The following is a 21,071-nucleotide window of genomic DNA, read 5'->3' on the forward strand; positions in this document are numbered from 1 at the left end:
AGTCTTTGGCAAACAAATCACACAGCTTATAAAGAACATCGGGGATTGATCCAAACTTACAATCAGGGCATTTGTGTTTCATAACAATGGCAACTGATACAGCCGGACAACTCCACTGTCCTAACCATATCCCTTCCATGGAACCGTTGCCTGGCAACGAGCAGCATTCACAGTAAATCTAACTGAAGGCTGAGACTAAGATTGGTCAAAGTAGAACATTTTCAAAAGTAAGATATGAAATGAATAAGAAACGTGTAAAATAGAACAAAGCAAAATCTGATGATATGACACATCTAGCATGTAAGCCGAACTGTAAAATGACTAGATTTCTTAAAAATAGTAAAAAAACCATAGAAACAATTCTAAAATCTTAAAAATAACTTGATTTTGTCTTGGACTGCATCATGAGTATGATATCAGTAAACAACAAATGTGTACACCAAATCTTTGAATGGCATTTAGAAGTGATACGCATAAGGAATGAGTGTGTATCGTCTTACTCCGCTTTTAGCAATATTTCAGCAATATCACGGTGGGGGACACACATTGTACCCATGTGGGGAATCAAACCCTGCTTTCTTTAACCACTTGGCTACCCCACCGCCCACTTATACACAAAAGGAAGAGAAAGTATGGATGTCAACTTCTTTATTATGAGGAACACAACGTTTTGGAGTATATTCTTTATCACCTGATGAAGGAGTAAGTATATATTCTGAAACGTTGTGTTCCTCATAATAAAGAAGTTGACATCCATAAATTGTCTTCCTTGAATTTGTACATATTCGAATAATGTCACAGCATATTACAGCTGACCACACTGATTACATGGGCTGGGTTTCATGTCGTTGTTGAACATATTCCAGGAATATCACAGCATATTACAGCTGACCACACTGATTACATGGGTTGGGTTTCATGTCGTTGTTGGACATATTCCAGGAATATCCCAGCTGGGGACACAATGGTCTTCTACATGCACTAGCATGGGGAACTCAACCTTCTAGAGCCTCACAGGCAGCTTGGGTTGTATACTCCCCAGGGAGCTGAGAAAGAAAATCGGGTGCAAACCTGATCCACTGACCATGGTAATAATGCTGTTAGGCATACTTCGGAAAGTCAGTAGCGCATTACAGATACTCATTTTATATTATTATTATTATTATTATTATTGGTATCTGCACAACTAACCATGTTATTCTACACTGATGTAAATATAAGACAAAATCAAATTATTTTCAGATGACTGAAACCAATCTTAAGCCTAAATCTAAAAGCTACATCAACAATAAAGATCTGTCATCCTATGAGACAAGGAGTAGCTGTGAACGAACATCCTCCTGTCCCTGGTGTATAGCTGTGGGTGTCACGTTGAAGCGAGGACACGGACACTGTACATCAGGGTTGGAGGATGGTGGACTGGTTCACTGAGAGTTGAGCACATGTAACAACAAACAAGACAATGTATAACAATGTACAAAATACCATAACAAAATAATGGACAAAGTAACAACTGAAACAATATTGCACATGGAAATATTAAACTGGATGATTATGAGACAATATCACCTCCCAGTTGGGGGCTTAGTCCACAAAATCATAGAACCTAAGACAATGGTGGAACATTTCTGCTGTAAAGATGAATTATATACAAAACAAACTAGCTGCAGTTATAACAAATAAGATGAAGACATCACCTCTCATTCAAAACCAGAATATTTGTACATGATACTTGAAATACTTATCACAAACAGAATTAGCAGTTGGGGGGGGAGGTTGTTGCTTTGGTATAGCTCTCTGTTCCTGATAGGGTGGACTTGAACATTCACTATCTCACAGTGCCTCACATCAACAATCATTTGCTTACTTAACAGAACCTATGTTTATATTTATTTTTGAAAATCTTTAATCTTAAGCCATTCTTGAAAACATAGTGGTCTAACTACAAATATCTTAATTTACGTTTGGAAAAAAGTTGTTTCCTTCTCTTTAGACCCAACCAGTTTAGTTTTTATTTACAGGTTAACAAAAAGTTGCATTTTAGTATAATTATCTTTATAAAATCATACATTAAATGTTTTTCTCAAAAAACATACCAAAGTATATTTTCAGTCAATCACAACATTAGTAGTCTATCATTAATCTTGTAAAGTTGAGGGTAGTCTGTAAAACAAGGAAGTACACTTAAATAGATCCCGACTTGGCAGAAGTTCTGCAACACAGCATCCACTTATTCTGCACACCCACTGGTGATACCTTAGATGGACATGGATGTTTGTCCAACACTAAAGAGTATTACTGGCAAGTCACTGAACCACTGAACTGGATGTACCTAGCTTGCTGCAGATAGAAAATACCATGGTAACTGCCCCCGTGACAATATGCCCACTTAACCCTGCATTAAGGCCTACTGATAAACTAAGGCAATAGACTTTTATATTGCACGAGGAAAATATCACACTTCATCATAAACAAGAGCAATTATTACACACATGATACAGATTCAACAAACAAACAAAACTAACAAAAACATGATTGTCTCATTTAGTACAGCAACTATCTATACAGTCAGAATGAGAATCCATCCTTGCGTCTACAGCATCCTTGTAAGGGGTGGACTACACGTGGGACTCCGCCTCCCTAGATACTTAATACCACAATACAACAGGTCATCATTGTTTTGGTGTAAAGTTACCCTAGTTCAAATGTGTTGAAATTCAAACTTATTTCAAAATTTTCTGGTTGTGAAAAGAGTATGGTTAAACGCCGCTTTTAGCAATATTCCAGCAATATCACGGCTGGGGACACCGGAAATTGGCTTCACACATTGTACCCATGTGGAGAATCGGTCCGGGACTTCGGTGCGCTGAGCCAGCGCTTTAACCACTAGGCTACCCTACCGTCCCTGTTGTGAAAGAGAACTGAGAGCTATTTTGGAGCTATTGGACCTGAGGCCACAACTTTACAGATTCTTCACACCATCTACTTCATGTTTGTCAAGTAGGTTCAGCATTTGAAACCAATGTTGTCAGTCGAAGAGCAGAAAGCAACAGAATAGAAGCCAGTTTGGTGAAAGTGACAGTATATGTCACACAACGTGAACGCGAGACGGACAACAGTCATCTAAATCCTTCCCAAGTACAACAGAGTGAGTTGCTAAATACTGATTCTTAGCCTCGTGCCACAACCTTCAAATCTGCATTGGAAACAGGAGCAAACATTAAAGTATATTACAACATTTCAACAATGGCATTGAATAACAGGAGTACATATGTTACAGATGCTAAAACAATTTCTCTCACTAGTTGTTGTATAAGAATATAGAAAAGTGCAATGTAGGACGCCACAACCGCTGAATGTCGACCACACAGAGATGTGCGCTGGAACGCCCGAGACGTTCATCACAGAATCAGTCCAACTGTCGCACACAACTCTTTCTTCATAACAGACAAGGTACCTGGTTATAAAGGCAATTTAAGTTGTATGATACACATTATTCTACTAATAATTTATATCATTATGGAAACCCCTATATATAAACTAATATAGTTTCGGTACAAAGTCTTAAGTTTTTATTTCTTGACAAAGGGGCTAGTTTGTGTGAGATTCTCCATGTAGATCCCTTCCAAATAACATACTTGACAAATTATGCCCATTATGAATTTAACAGGTACATAAGTAGACAACACAAACAGCCATTTTGTTTTCTCACGCATGACCTTGCTGAAAGTCCCTTGTTCAAATGTGTAGAGTTATCTCCCTTACAAAAATGATGCAAGGCTGGTTCAGGTTGATGACGATGATGATAAGAACCCGAATAGCTGCTGTCTTCCAAAGAAACTGAGGTATTTGTTTTCTCTCTCTGTTCAAACTGTTATTACATATGTAATTATGTAAGCAAATCCCATTAGTTTCAAAAACACAATTACTAAATTGTTTTAAATCCTTAGAAATATTTTGAAGCTCTGTAAAATCATCACTGAAGTTAACAGTTCTGACAATTTTTTAAGCATGAAACTATCAAAAAGCAATAATGACAGCTTGGTAATATATAATTTGGAAACAAATGAGTATATCTATATAAAATCCTTCGTGTGACAGTGAAACCGCTTATTGCCGTGTTATTGTCAGCGAGGCTGACCGATTGTCGGATGTGTGACTACATGCACTGATAGCGTGCCATTTTTCTCATGTATCAAGATTAAAGGTTAAATTCACCATTCATGTAGCTGCTCTCAGAGTGGCAACATCGCCCTGACCGGAAGTACACACACTGACGTGGAATACTGTATGTGTTACAGTTGGTTGAACTTCAGACTACTGTATCACTCGCTTAAATTATTTGCCAATTTTGTTTGTTATGGAATGAAAGGAAGGTACTGTTTCCTTTTTCAAAAGTTCCACACCATCTACATTTAATCAACAGACCGACATCAGATCTTATAGGATTCATTTCATTATTCAACAGCACTGTTATAAAGTTAATGAAATTTCAATAACACATTTCAAATTTCTGATTTTTGAATTCATAATATTCTAAATTTCATAAGACAAAAATTTATATGATAAAACTTTAAAAAATCCATATTGATTTTTACACACTCCTGTCTTCTTCAATAGATGCAAAATAAGCCAATATCTGGCCTTGTTAGTCAGTGTTATTCTTAGACAATGGAAACCCTTGTAAGTTATCTTGTAACAAACTCATGAACCAAAAATATTATTCACTTCACCAGAGTTAATCAACAAGAGGTTTTATGGATGTGAGATAGTTCTATGACCAACCAACTACATGTTCTAGTCATCCCACACAGGCATGTCCGTATTCCACAACACTTCCTGCTCCAGGCTTCGATGACCCGTATTCATCCAGTATCTCCAACTATACATCTAGAACCCGACGGGGCAGACAAACACTCACTATCTAGTCATCAAACAGTTAAAGGTGTTATGACTTGACTGAACTTGCTCCAACATCTTGATCTATCATCTAACTGAGGGATTGGCATCAAATTTGGTGTAGATCTGCAGACAGGTCACATGACAGTAGGCTCCCAGCAGGGGTGAAGGAGGAGGTGCTGATGGGGTGGTGGTGTTCCGAGTTTGTAGCAGTGATGTCTGCTCCAACTACAGGAGATGTCAACAAATTGTCAACAGGTGAGACGGACGAACATTTGCTGAAGACTGCTGCAAAAGCTGTCAATATATTGCACTTTGTCCACTAAAATGTGTTGTATAAAATAACAACAGAGTATTCTTCTTTGAAAATTCAGCTTTGTGTATCAATATAGGCGTTTGGTTCTAAAATCAATACAAAAGTGAGGTTCATGGTCTGATGTCCCTTCATCAGATGATCTTAGCTATAAACAATCTCCACTGGTTTCTGAACACACATACGAACATCAACACTATGGCATGTACAGGTGATGGATGGGCTGAAGGTCCCACAATACACACTCACCCAGAACACAGAGCAGCGCACGTAGTCGTACGCTGGAAACATAATGTGATATTGGCAGTGTTGGTTTGGAACTTTGGATGACCTCGCCTTATAGCGTCCTTAATTCTACAAGCTGAGTCCAAGACAATAGTCAAAGCCACTAGTCTGACAGGCAACAAACGGTTGAAGCGTCTAGTCTGTGTCTGTGGCAACCGATGGATGTTAGTCTCCATCCATTGCGATACGCTCCTGCCGTGGCTGACCCTCAGATGACTCTGCTGTGGTGCCTCCACCAGAACCCGTCTCCACGGAAACCACAGTGTCAGCAGTGGATGACTTGGATGTGCCTACAAAATGTAATTTGTGTTATTGTACATCTGTTAAACTGGATGGTCAAAAGTAGTGAACCAATTTTTCCATTTTGGTACCAAATGTGTACCATTGTCAGGGCCTATTTCTACAAAGTAATTAAGGAGTGTTGGAACTCACATACCTTAACATGGTGATAGTTCTGATCCTGTTCAAGAACCAGGATAACAATCAATGTCATCTAATTTGTGTTGCTAAGACTGTGATAAAGTGGGTCTTGTTCCACAAAGTGATGTCCCATGGGCATGCCAGAAACCTATTATGTTGCTAGGTTTGTCAGCACCATGATCAAGGGTTCCACCACAGCTGTAAAGGTCTGAGACCTGCATCACTTCGGGATTTCCTCCCACACAAAGCTGACACACAGTGATATAACAGGAATACTGTTTACAGCAGCGTTAAATCCAACTCACTCACTCACTCCCAAAAGTGATGCTGTTGCTACACTTTCCCAAGTCCTATACGCTACTGCAGATCTATGTTAGTCATGATGCTGACACTCCTCTGTATCACAAGACACAAGAGCTAACAGAATCTTACTTGTGTTGCTGCCATTGTCCCAGATCTGCAAGAGGTAGAGAAGGACCTCGATGTGCTTCTTGAAGTCGAGGGCTGCGTCTGTGGAAGTGGCGGGAGAGGGACACAGAAGTGCCGGGCCCAGGCAGATGGCTAGGTTCTCCAAGGTCATCTTGTTCTTGTCCGAGTTGGACGCTACTCGCTTCAGGTGGTTCAACACCACTGTCATTGTGTCCTGCAGGAAGAAACAACATTCTCAGACAGGTGCACAGAATAATTGCATTCATTTGTTTGTTTTTTAACTCTGCACTCCAATATTCCAGCTACGTGTCAATAAATAATTAAGTCTGGACCAGACAAGCTGGACCAAATTCAGAATTCAGAATATGCTCACTTGGTATTAGATAACACATAGCTAAGCTATCAACCAGCTGAGCACAGCATCTATGCACCTATGTACATGTTGTATATCCCTTCAAGGGCAGAACAGGTGCTTGCTGAATGAGGGGACAAGTATGGAGATAGGGTGGTCCCAATATGTGACAAGGCTGAATGTGTGGCATCATAGCTCTATGGCAACCTGGCTGCAGATGCCACGAGCCATATCCTCTCAACATCTCCCTGTGACTGCAGATAACACCAACCACATCCACTCAACATCTCCCTGTGACTGCAGACAACACCAACCACATCCACTCAACATCTCTCTGCGACTGCAGACAACACCAACCACATCCACTCAACATCTCTCTGCGACTGCAGACAACACCAACCACACACGCCAACATTCCCCCCAAAATCTATATTATCACAACAGGAGGATTTAAACAATTGTTCCACAAGAAACCAATGATAGGATAGTTTAAAAAGTCGAAATGTAATTTCCTTGCCAGAACAGAGTTTTTCCTGTCGTGTGGACCCAAGAGGAAATTGAACATGTGTTTCTTTTTACTGCCCCTACCATGTACCCATGACAGTGATGGGGCTGGGCTAGCTCTGGGGAGTATCACCAGCACTCATAAACTCACTCCCATCAAACAGCGTGGCAGACATTAGTGTGCAAAGTTGTGGCTCTGGGTGATGTAACAGAAGCACAAGGTGCGACCTGCAAGTTGTCAAACGTCATGGCTGACTGCGACGTGTGAAGTTGTTGCTCTGGGCCCCGTTCCACAAAGCGATCGTAACGCTATGACTGTCGTAAGCCTATGTTAAAGTATGGGAGTTATGATTATCTTAGCGCTAAGATCGTGTTGAGGAACAGAGCCCTGGTTGAAATAACATTTGATGAAGTGGTGATTGCTGTGATACAGAGTCAAAAATAGTTTCAGATACAATTTTTGCCAATACTTGCACTGAAATCCTGTAAAGTTATATCATTGGGTGTGTCTTGACCGAATCACTGGTAGATTCCAAGAAAACGTGTTTACAGCTGATTGCTATTTCCGGCTTAGTTTACGAGAAAATACACAGGGTAATCTTAATCCCTGGATGTAAAACAATTCCTAGCAGAACAGTAAACGGTAAATAAACATGTCTGGTGATTTTTTATCTCAAATTTCGAATTTGTACTGACCAAGTTTCTCATCCCTGTTCGTTTACCGGAATTCGCTGAAGGGGTAGATGTAGGGTGTAATTTTTTTTCTGCGCTTGACATTCAAATTTTTTTAATTCCAAAATACTGAATCCGCTAGAGGGGGGTGCACATTATACATGGGTGCGCACTATACTCAAGAAAATACGATATTTTTTCCATAGAAGGTTATAAGTGAATCAGGGCTTGGTGCCGCAAAGTTAAATGAAATACATATGTTAATATTAGTAAAAATGAATTTCTTCATAAATAAAAGATTTCCCACACAGATAAAATTTACACTGTAAAGGGTAGGGTATTTGCTGGATTTGCTAATATTCTAGTCTGGTGCTAGGGATATCAGAAATATCCCATATTGTACCCACGTGAAGAATTGAACACAGGTTCTCACTGCAGCAATCACAGCGCTTCAACCTCCAGGCTACCAAACAGTCCTCTTGAAATGATGTGATAAGATAATGATGTATAAAGGAAAGTAAGGGCTTGACTAGAGACACAACCAAAGCATATTCAATAGATAGAGAAAAGTTGATATATTTGATATCGAAAGACACAAGGGTGAGATTCTATTTATCATCCAACATCATTCTACCAACTTTTTCAGTTTGCGGACAGTAATATCCAGTGTCTTAAGTGTAAAAAGTACTGCAAACAGCTTCAGCAGCAGAGGCATTAGTGATGTCATTTGATTATGACGTCATGGTAGTCTTTGGTAACCAATGACATAACAAAGGTCTGCAAAGCATTGTGATGCAATTTCATTGCAGCGATATCTACAATGTATATATCACTTGATCTCACCCAAGCCATATCTCCTGTGGGAGCCAGTTTTGGATGATGAATCTGAATATATGTAATACTAATTCATAATTATCTGTTAAATTTACCAAACAAATGTTAGACTGAATATGAACTTAGCTGGCAATGACATACAGCTCCATCAGTAGCCACTCTCATTAGCCCCAGGGCATACCCCCCATATATTCTGCAAGAAACCATTACATGGAATAACATTACAGATAATGATGGAGGAGATGACATAACTTGTTTACCACACCGACTGGTGAGAAGCAGTGTAAATGGCTGGCAGCAGATTTCCCTGAGGTTACAGCTGGCGTAATTACAGGAATAGAGCTGCAACCTAGTGTAACCGTATACAGCCCGGACTAAGGACTGAATACATGAATACTCTCGCCTCACATTACATTGATTACAGTAGAGTCATCAAAGAAGCTCCGATCTAATTTCCTGCATCTTACTGGATCATAATTGAGGAAATATTAATAACAGAGCACAAAGAAGCTGCCCTAACGCTAATCATACTACCAAGACGGCTTTAGCTCAACACGGACACTGCTGATGAAAGTATGTCATATAGGCACGTGTGGTCAGGATTACAGGAGGGTCATTATATGTCATATAGGCACGTGTGGTCAGGATTACAGGAGGGTCATGACGGGGTGGGTCATTATATGGCATATAGGCACATGTGGTCAGGATTACAGGAGGGTCATGACGGGGTGGGTCATTATATGGCATATAGGCACATGTGGTCAGGATTACAGGAGGGTCATGACGGGGTGTGTCATTATATGTCATATAGGCACGTGTGGTCAGGATAACAGGAGGGTCATGACTGGGTGGGTCATTATATGGCATATAGGCACATGTGGTCAGGATTACAGGAGGGTCATTATATGTCATATAGGCACGTGTGGTCAGGATAACAGGAGGGATATGACTGGGTGGGTCATTATATGGCATATAGGCACATGTGGTCAGGATTACAGGAGGGTCATGACGGGGTGGGTCATTATATGGCATATAGGCACATGTGGTCAGGATTACAGGAGGGTCATTATATGTCATATAGGCACACGTGGTCAGGATTACAGGAGGGTCATGACTGGGTGGGTCATTATATGGCATATTGGCACATGTGATCAGGATTACAGGAGGGTCATGACGGGGTGGGTCATTATATGTCATATAGGCACGTGTGGTCAGGATTACAGGAGGGTCATGACTGGGTGGGTCATTATATGGCATATTGGCACATGTGATCAGGATTACAGGAGGGTCATGACGGGGTGGGTCATTATATGGCATATAGGCACATGTGGTCAGGATTACAGGAGGGTCATGACGGGGTGGGTCATTATATGTCATATAGGCACATGTGGTCAGGATTACAGGAGGGTCATGACGGGGTGGGTCATTATATGTCATATAGGCACATGTGGTCAGGATTACAGGAGGGTCATTATATGTCATATAGGTACGTGGTCAGGATTACAGGAGGGTCATGACTGGGTGGGTCATTATATGGCATATTGGCACATGTGATCAGGATTACAGGAGGGTCCTGACGGGGTGGGTCATTATATGTCATATAGGCACACGTGGTCAGGATTACAGGAGGGTCATGACGGGGTGGGTCATTATATGTCATATAGGCACACGTGGTCAGGATTACAGGAGGGTCATTATATGTCATATAGGCACATGTGGTCAGGATTACAGGAGGGTCATGACGGGGTGGGTCATTATATGGCATATAGGCACATGTGGTCAGGATTACAGGAGGGTCATGACGGGGTGGGTCATTATATGGCATATAGGCACATGTGATCAGGATTACAGGAGGGTCATGACGGGGTGTGTCATTATATGTCATATAGGCACACGTGGTCAGGATTACAGGAGGGTCATGACGGGGTGGGTCATTATTTGTCATATAGGCACATGTAGTCAGGATTACAGGAGGGTCATGACGGGGTGGGTCATTATATGTCATATAGGCACATGTGGTCAGGTTTACAGGAGGGTCATTATATGTCATATAGGCACATGTGGTCAGGATTACAGGAGGGTCATGACTGGGTGGGTCATTATATGTCATATAGGCACATGTGGTCAGGTTTACAGGAGGGTCATGATGGGGTGGGTCATTATATGTCATATAGGCACATGTGGTCAGGACTACAGGAGGGTCATGACTGGGTGGGTCATTATATGTCATATAGGCACACGTGGTCAGGATTACAGGAGGGTCATTATATGTCATATAGGCACACGTGGTCAGGATTACAGGAGGGTCATTATATGTCATATAGGCACATGTGGTCAGGATTACAGGAGGGTCATGACAGGGTGGGTCATTATATGTCATATAGGCACACATGGTCAGGTTTACAGGAGGGTCATTATATGTCATATAGGCACATGTGGTCAGGATAACAGGAGGGTCATGACGGGGTGGGTCATTTTATGGCATATAGGCACATGTGGCCAGATGCTTGTGAAGTACAGCTGTTGAGGCACTGAGCCATGTAAAGCTGCTGTTGGTGAGACACTGAACCAAGTAAAACAGCTGTTGGTGAGACACTGAACCAAATAAAACAGCTGTTGGTGAGACACTGAACCAAATAAAACAGCTGTTGGTGAGACACTGAACCAAGTAAAACAGCTGTTGGTGAGACACTGAGCCAGGCACTGAACCATGTTAGAAAGCTGTTGCTATGACAATGTTTCATGTTCTCATCTCCCGACATCCAGTTTGACCACAATGACAGGGAATTAGTGAGCAACTTGTGATGGCATTAGTGTAGTGATATGTTCCAGGCTTCAACTTCTCAGATCTCTGACAGTCAACTGGATAATAATTAAAACAGCTGTGAGGATGTGACCCCTCCACCTACTGAGACTACCCCAATAGGCAGCCTCCAGATAGCTTCCCGCTCCTTTCATGACTGCTCGCAGCGATCCCATCCTGTCATCACTCTCCTTTCATCTTGCCCATCACATCTACAGCATTCCCCGACTCACGTCCAGGATAAAGCAATCTCAGAAACTTCCCAACAGACCATGGATAATCAAAGGAAGAACCCTATTTGTTCTGAGACAAAGACGGACATAACTGTTTATTACAATAATACCTCCATATTTGTTTATGTGATTTGAAGCTGTCATATGAAAATAAATGAATACATTCAAATCATATTTTGGTTCAAGAATTTTTTGCTGACCTAAAGAAAAATCATTTGGAAAGCATCCACTTGCTACATGTTCGGTTTTAAGCACTATAATCTGTCTGTAGAGGACGTCTTCGTCTGTCCTGAGTGGATGGTGTGATCCAATGGTACTCCTTTGCAGATCACCTTCACCAGTGATTACAGTGATCACTGCACCAACATCTACTCTATACACAGTTAGAAATTCATTGTATTTCAGTGTTGATGGCTGAGTCAAAAGTCCTGGCAAGGCTGAAATGAGTTCCCAGGGCCTGAAGGGCTTGCTTAGACATATGTTTTAAACAATACTTTCTGATGTGTTTGTTATAGGAAGCCAGGATAAATGTGTTTTTGCACAAATAAACATGGTAAACCATGACCACATAAACGATCTGAATGCACAATGTGATTCCCGAAATAAATGTAGGCATACAGAAATTAAAAGGGGCATTATCTCAATAAAAAGGAAGGGGCATACTTTCTAAATTATTGAATAATAACAAGCTCAAATTTAAATGACAGTTTGATCATGGATCAAAAGTTTTCTTCTAGATGGCACTCTTAACTTTCAAAGGGCTCATCTAACCCAAACATCTTAAGAAAATGCCCTGTGGCACACCTGAAAAACAACATTTTTTCAACTGTAAGTACAACCCCCTTTGTGAGATAAAGACAGACACAGTGCAACTGAAAATCAGTGATGACACCAGGTGTTTGCAAAAAGGGTAAGCATGTCCTGCTCCACCTATAGCACCCGTCAATCACACAATGGCGGAGGGTTATGAGCAGGGGCCCTCCACAGACTTTGACATTATACTTGCACATGCCAGGACGTCAAGCATGAAACAGAACACAGATAACAAACACGGCACTCACCTGGTTGGCTTTGGGAAGGCACTCTAGAATACTGAGCATGAGTGTGGCGCTTCCTTCAGGGTCGCTGGGGAGACGCACGCTCAGTGCGTCCAACAGCATCTGGTAGAGGGCGTTGGTGAACAGTGGTTCTGGCAGTTCTCTAAGGTAATCCTTTAGCACACCTGCAGTAAAGACAGCCAATGATATCTGATCATGAGGAACAATCCTAAAATCAGGTACAAATAGAGAAACTCGATATTTGGTTGAAGTTGTCAATGACATCCAATCTTGTGTGTCAATGTTGCTCGATTTCAAGATTTTAATCTTTGTCCCGTGTTGTCTGCGCTATAATATACAACAATTCATATTTCCACCAATCCAAAGAAGAGCTGATAATAATGTTAAGTGGCAGTAGAGATTCTTCAAGTTTATTTGCATTGACTGTCAGTGGCAGCAAATGCATGAAGCTTTGGTAAAATATTAAAATATTGAGTGTAGTAGTGGCCACATCTTAACTGGAAGTGATTCAGAGTTACCTCCCCTGGTTGTAGTTTACATGACAGACTTAATCATTCAAGAAGTTTCTGGACGTGAGTCTCTAGAAGGCTGTCTGTACACTGACACATATTGTAGGGCCTGTTACTGATTGATACGCCTATGTATTTGACCCACTGTGATGCCTTTTTTTTATTGTAGGTCTAAAGCCGTGTGTCTGAATGTAACTATTGATCTTGTGTGATAATTTGCAAATTTCACAGTTTGGTTCTGTATGTGCCAAGCACTGGGTTAACCTTCGTGTTTTGGTTTAGAAAACAGCTTGTAACAACAGTGAAACCATTTCTGTACATCCTTGCAGCACATGGCTAAGTGCACAACATTGTTTTCTCTATACTGGGAAACAATTAAGGGAGGAAACAGATGGAGGATAAGAGTTGATGGATGGTGAGGAAACAGATGGAGGATAAGAGTTGATGGATGGCGAGGAAACAGTTGGAGGATAAGAGTTGATGAATGGTGAGGAAACAGATGGAGGATAAGAGTTGATGGATGGTGAGGAAACAGATGGAGGATAACAGTTGATGGATGGAGAGGAAACAGATGGAGGATAACAGTTGATGGATGGAGAGGAAACAGATGGAGGATAAGAGTTGATGGATGGTGAGGAAACAGATGGAGGTAAGAGTTGATGGATGGTGAGGAAACAGATGGATGATAAGAGTTGATGGATGGCGAGGAAACAGATGGAGGATAACAGTTGATGGATGGAGAGGAAACAGATGGAGGATAAGAGTTGATGGATGGTGAGGAAACAGATGGAGGATAACAGTTGATGGATGGAGAGGAAACAGATGGAGGATAACAGTTGATGGATGGAGAGGAAACAGATGGAGGATAAGAGTTAATGGATGGAGAGGAAACAGATGGAGGATAAGAGTTGATGGATGGAGAGGAAACAGATGGAGGATAACAGTTGATGGATGGAGAGGAAACAGATGGAGGATAAGAGTTAATGGATGGAGAGGAAACAGATGGAGGATAAGAGTTGATGGATGGAGAGGAAACAGATGGAGGATAAGAGTTGATGGATGGCGAGGAAACAGATGGAGGATAACAGTTGATGGATGGAGAGGAAACAGATGGAGGATAAGAGTTGATGGATGGTGAGGAAACAGATGGAGGATAAGAGTTGATGGATGGTGAGAAAACAGATGGAGGATAACAGCTGATGGATGGAGAGGAAACAGATGGAGGATAAGAGTTGATGGATGGTGAGGAAACAGATGGAGGATAACAGTTGATGGGTGGAGAGGAAACAGATTGAGGATAACAGTTGATTGATGGAGAGGAAACAGATGGAGGATAAGAGTTGATGGATGGTGAGGAAACAGATGGAGGATAAGAGTTGATGGATGGAGAGGAAACAGATGGAGGATAAGAGTTGATGGATGGAGAGGAAACAGTGTGGATAAGAGTTAATGGATGGTGAAGAAACAGATGGAGGATAAGAGTTGATGGATGGAGAGGAAACAGATGGAGGATAAGAGTTGATGGATGGTGAGGAAACAGATGGAGGATAAGAGTTGATGGATGGAGAGGAAACAGATGGAGGATAACAGTTGATGGATGGAGAGGAAACAGATGGAGGATAAGAGTTGATGGATGGTGAGGAAACAGATGGAGGATAACAGTTGATGGATGGAGAGGAAACAGATGGAGGTAAGAGTTGATGGATGGTGAGGAAACAGATGGAGGTAAGAGTTGATGGATGGAGAGGAAACAGATGGAGGATAACAGTTGATGGATGGAGAGGAAACAGTGTGGATAAGAGTTGATGGATGGTGAGGAAACAGATGGAGGATAAGAGTTAATGGATGGGGAGTAAACAGATGGGGGATAAGAGTTGATGGATGGTGAGGAAACAGGATAAGAGTTGATGGATGGTGAGGAAACAGATGGAGGATAAGAGTTAATGGATGGTGAGGAAACAGATGGAGGATAAGAGTTAATGGATGGGGAGTAAACAGATGGAGGATAACAGTTGATGGATGGAGAGGAAACAGTGTGGATAAGAGTTGATGGATGGTGAGGAAACAGATGGAGGATAAGAGTTAATGGATGGGGAGTAAACAGATGGAGGATAAGAGTTGATGGATGGTGAGGAAACAGGATAAGAGTTGATGGATGGTGAGGAAACAGATGGAGGATAAGAGTTAATGGATGGTGAGGAAACAGATGGAGGATAAGAGTTAATGGATGGGGAGTAAACAGATGGAGGATAACAGTTGATGGATGGAGAGGAAACAGATGGAGGATAAGAGTTGATGGATGGTGAGGAAACAGATGGAGGATAAGAGTTTATGTAATTCCAGCCTAGTTCGGCAAGGGTGGAAACTGGACTTTAATAGTAAGTTAACTGCCTTGCCTCAGGAAATGTAATATTGCAGCCTGTAAATAACATTGAGGACCAGACCAGATAATGACAAACCCATGATCGACGACCCATGATCGACGACCCATGATCAACGACCCATGATCGACGACCCATGATCAACGACCCATGATCGACGACCCATGATCGACGACCCATGATCAACGACCCATGCCTTCTCTAGTCAGGCAATCAACCGAGTCATCGGGTCTGACCACCTGGTCCATTCCCCTGCCTCATATGACAAACATAGCTGACTCGGGACGTGTTCTAACCCAGAATGTACATATTTTGTGCCTGTACTTCTGCTCATAATCACCTTCATTCTTACACATCACTGTCATTAGACAAATTAATTGATCAACTGAAAAAGAATTTGTGACCATGTGCGATTCACTACCTGCAAAGTACATTCTACCCCAATTGTTTCTTCTTCAGATTTCTATTATGAATTCTACACTGTGCTGCTTCATCCTATTTATGGAACACTGTTGTTTTTCATATAACGAGTTAATCTGTCATGGCATGTTATACTCCCGTGTATCGCCTTCTCTAAAGCAACCCCGCACATAGCATGATAAGGCGACCCCCCTTCGTTTCAAGGCATCAGTAGCAGTAATATGACCGTGGTTGCTGTAAATAACGGTGAGTTGTGCGATCCTCCGATCACTTCACATACGATTTCTCCGAAATGAATATAAACAATATTAAATGAAATTTTGAATATTATAAATAAAATAGATTACAAACATCCAGGCACTCATCCAGATATATAATGAACTCTTTTTAAAACCCGGGGATTGTCAGTACATGAATCAGCTGCGTACTTCAGTACGGATTTGTTGACATGGTAATTCTGGTGTTATGTGCTCACAGTCTTTGTGTTGGGGAAAAAACATCAAAACTCTTTAACCCTGTGTATAATTGACCCCCCTTGAAAGCCCCCTACTCTAGGCATGAAAAACTCGCCTTATACCATGTATACACAGGGATAAACGGTACTCTGTGATGTAACATGGAAAATGGATATACGAACAAATGAGCAAAATATGAGGGAAAAACTTTCCCCAGTTTGAAACAAGTTTGTGAGAGAGCACCAAGTGGTTCTGAGTCAAGTCATGTAGAGTTCATTTGATGTGCATGCAAGGGCTACGGCCACTGCAGGGACAGCACTAGCTCTCCATCCCCCACTGTTTAGTGTTAGTGTCCGCCCGACAAGGTGTGTATACCCTAGTGGTGGGACAATACACCAAGGCATTGGTGGATCAAAATGTTTTACTTCACGATACAAATATTAATCACATTAGAACACAAACAAAGTTTGGCTGGGAAGAGTCCAAATTTACTACCCGGGTACCCAACCCCCTACTACCCGACCCCTCTCGGGTACCTGCTGTAGGCCTCATATGAAAGTCAGAAGGAATGTGTGCATAGTCACAAAGAAATGCAAACATTTGTGACTTGTAGAGTAACCATGGAGATATCATGGTTATAGTGAATTTTTGTCATTAAACAATAAATCACCTGACTAAAAACGGGTCCGGGTAGTCCTGTGGGATACCCGGGTCCTACTCAGTACCCACCTTACCCGAGTATCCTATCTCAGCCCTAACAATCAATCACCAATACTGGAAGTATTCTATCATCAAAGACAAACCCAGGATTCAAATTGGCACAAAAGATTACTCTCATCAACTGATGCAAAAATGAAATTACTGTGTCAGCATTTTGTTAAACAATCATCTCCAACAAGTTGAAGAGTATTCATTAAAATCATATTCTTAAAGTACTTTAAACATGATCAATAAAAGCATTACATATATTGCAACTTCAATTGAATCGCAGTCATCTCCTACAAATGACACAAAATCAATCATGCATTCTCTATATTAAGTGCTCTATACTGCAGATGTACTTTACAGAAAACAGCAGTGTGGGAGGTGTATATAACAATGAGTGAGTGAGTGAGTGAGTTGGGTTCAACGCCACTTTTAACATTATTCCAGTTATATCACAGCGTGCCAGCTTGATGTGGGAGGAGAGCACGAAATGATGCAGGTCTCAGACGTTTACCACTTCAGTAAAACCCACAAGCACGTGTATGGTGCTGACAAACCTAGAAACATAATCTGTGCAAACCGGGATTCGAACCCACAATCATAGGTTTCTGGCGTGCCCAAGGGATGCAACTCTGCACAGCGAATTGCGGCACCTTAGACAACTGGGACACCAGTGCCCCACCTGTATATAACAGACTTGCTATTATTTCAGAAAGTTTTTCATTGATGATTAAACTAAGTTTGTTTACTAACTGCTCGATCACTGACAACTTAACATGCTGTGTATGGTTTTAATAAGTGTTTGCATTTTTAAATTTTCTAATAACCTGGGGTGCCGTTGTACAATACAGCTTAGCACTACGACTGTCGTAAGTCAATGTTAACGTATGGGCGTTACAATCACCTTAGCACTAAGATCACTTGTACATCGGCACCCTGGGCACTTATTACAGCAAATATGGTATATGGGATGGAAAATGTACCTGTGATGACATGTACATCGGACACATTCTCCGGAGATAGATCCACAGCCTGTGCATTCTTCTCAAAGGCCTCCCTGAGTAGTACCTTGCGTCTGGCAGACCCACACAATCGGTAGATGCCTATGGTCTCCAGGCCCCGCCTCTCGATCTCCTCAATACACTTGTGGACAAGGAGTGGCACATTCAGTATTGACTTCTCCCTCTGAATCACTGTCTCTAGGTCCACCCCGAACAGAGCGTTCTTCTTCACAGACGGCAGACGCTGTAGAGACACTGCAGGTTCCTTGTACAACATTGCCACAAACAGAATACCCTTGGGCTCCATCTTTATTGCCACAAACTTCTTCTGCCCACTGAGAACATAGCCGGGCAGGAGAACAGACCCATGAAAACACAGTCTATGTTTGTAGTTAGGATCCCAGTGGTATATAAGAAATGACACTTCCTTCGAATCTTCCAACTCCACATCAAACGCTTCATCCCAATCAAAATTAATAGCACCAGTGCGTATCATTGTTCTTGCTTTGTTTATAGAGTCCACAGCCACAACACAGTACAAGTCACGTAGACTTGTCTTCGAAGACTTGAGCCCCTGACCTGACATGACATGAATACCTAACAAACCATCCAACCCTGAAGTCCTACTGATTTCCACACGTTTTCGTATATCGGCCTTATAAGGTTCAAACTCACTGTAGGGTATATGCAGAGGCTTTTTAGTGAACTGTAGGTCCCTGAACCTGCTTGCCGGCCTGATGCCCCCTTCCAGGCCACTGCTTTGTGAGGTAGAGATGGGCAAGCCCCCTGCCACGCCTCCTGCCACGCCTCCTGCCACCATGCTGCCCCGTCCAGCACCCTGAGCTGGAGGACCAAACCTCTGTTCTGGAGATGACTCTGTGGACTCGTCCCCTGGGGTTTGTTGGTAGGGTGGTCTGAATACAAGTCCCGAAGAATCTGTACTTGTCTTGCGAGCAAGTCTGGCATGGATGTTGCCTGGTGTCTGGGTGGCGGCAACTGACTTGCGAACTGGGAGAGGCGAAGCTCGTCCACTGCTGCTTCTCTGTCCGTAGTCATCGGAGACGTTGCCATCAGAAGATCTTCCTCCAGCCATCCCGGATGAACCTAGAAACAAGGAAGGTAAGATTATCACCAAATACAAAGATGGACATATCAGACAGGCTTTGACCATGTTGACACGATCCAGGGCTCCATTCCACAAAGTGACTCTAGTACTACGTCTGTCATACCCGTGTCCTACTCAGGACCCACCCGACCCAAGTACCCAAGTTACCTGTCCCAGCCCTAGTTTATACCCGATTTGTGTGTAGGGTTTGGCTCTACTTTTTACTTCTACTGCAACTAACATAGCCCTCTAACCCACAGGCGGACCTGTTGGAAGGGCTAGATCGGATGTGGGTTGTATCAACTGTATTTGCTGCATCACACCACAGCAGGAAATGCCAAGATGTTCAACGTAAGGCCTATATTTTCCATAATAAATGTACTCGGCTTTACTCACTGTCAGCCTCTAGATTTAAAGTTAAGTAAGGATAAGAATTTATGGATGAACAACTTCTTTATTACAATTAAGAGCGACGCTTCGGTGGAGGTTCTAACACAGTTATCATCACTTACATGTTAACGGTGTTAGAACCTACACTGAAACGTTGCTCTTACTTGTAATAAAGTTGTTCAACCATAAATTCTTATCCTTACTTAGTACTCCAACTTCTAAATGCCTATCAAAGAAGATTTAAAGTTGTTTGTTCAAAGGATATCATCATACCTCCATGTCAGAATGGCGAGATCTGATTGGTTCACGTGACCTTGATAAAATATGATGTATCCCGGCTTGGAGGGAAAAAAATTTCTCAGCGAGCGAATAAATCCCTTATAGCCCGCCTTGAGCAAGTCAGGCTGCACATGGATTTATCAATTTTGAATTTGTTTTAATTCTTTAACAAAGTCATGTTAAAACATGTCGGTATGATAAACTCGTTGTAGCAGGATCAATCGGGGAACATGGGGTTTTTACGTATCCCTCGTGGTTTTTTTACGTTCGTTTGCAAGCTAATGGTGATAAAAGAGAAAAGCCCTTATGTGAATAAAACCTGTTCATAATATACAGTAAGCTACGGTTATAACGAACTCGAAGGGCCCACTAATTTTAGTTCGTAATAACCATAGCTCGTTATAAGCATATATACAGCATTTATACAACAAATGGTCTGGACTAAAATATAAGTTTGTTATATTGGTCAGTTCATTATCATGATTATAAGCATGTTCGTTATAAATGTAGTTTACTGTGTATACAGCATTTAACATAACATATGAACCTCTCCTTGTTTCTGTTTAATACCTGAATAATATCATCACAAAGATCCTGTTTGTGGATCTTTTCGTTAAGTAGTAATTATATGTTTTACAAACATTTCCACATGAACCCAAACTTTACAACTCTTCCAAAGTATTTCACGACACACGAGGCATCTCACACACTTGGAATCCTCTGATGTTATCAGTAGACAGGAACAAAGAGAAGTTTTGGTGCCTGTATGAATTGATGATGGTAGACCAGAATAAGGTCTGTCTTCCTTCATGCATCAGCAAACCCTGTGTACATCAGCAATTAGGAGATATTTTGGTAATTCAAGTTGTAAATAATTAAGTGGTTGTGTTAATCCAGGGAGATCTATTTTCTCCAGGAATAATTCATGATGTCACCACGGTAACCATGATTGATTGTGGAGGGTGCTGAACATCAGATTCGTCCAAATAATGGACGACAAATGCCACACACCAGCAATGTATGC

The 21,071-nt window shown here is 41.7% G+C and overlaps 1 protein-coding gene across 2 annotated transcripts in view; it reads right to left on the reverse strand.

Moving 5' to 3' along the window:
* Positions 1–665: 665 nt before the first annotated feature.
* LOC124115597 (rho GTPase-activating protein 100F-like) overlaps positions 666–21,071 on the reverse strand; it is a 133,837-nt gene continuing 113,431 nt past the window's right edge. For both annotated transcript variants that reach the window (XM_046476649.2, XM_046476650.2), the window contains exons 3-6: positions 18,256–19,377; positions 12,806–12,966; positions 6,350–6,560; positions 666–5,787 (exon numbers count right to left, since the gene is read on the reverse strand). In XM_046476649.2, the coding sequence (XP_046332605.1) occupies positions 5,663–5,787; positions 6,350–6,560; positions 12,806–12,966; positions 18,256–19,377 (1,619 nt within the window). In that variant the 3' untranslated portion in view covers positions 666–5,662. The remainder of the gene's footprint in view (positions 5,788–6,349; positions 6,561–12,805; positions 12,967–18,255; positions 19,378–21,071) is intronic.

Source organism: Haliotis rufescens, unplaced genomic scaffold, assembly GCF_023055435.1.
Source record: "Haliotis rufescens isolate VD_foot unplaced genomic scaffold, xgHalRufe1.0.p SCAF_2, whole genome shotgun sequence".
In the NCBI taxonomy this organism is placed as follows: domain Eukaryota; kingdom Metazoa; phylum Mollusca; class Gastropoda; order Lepetellida; family Haliotidae; genus Haliotis; species Haliotis rufescens.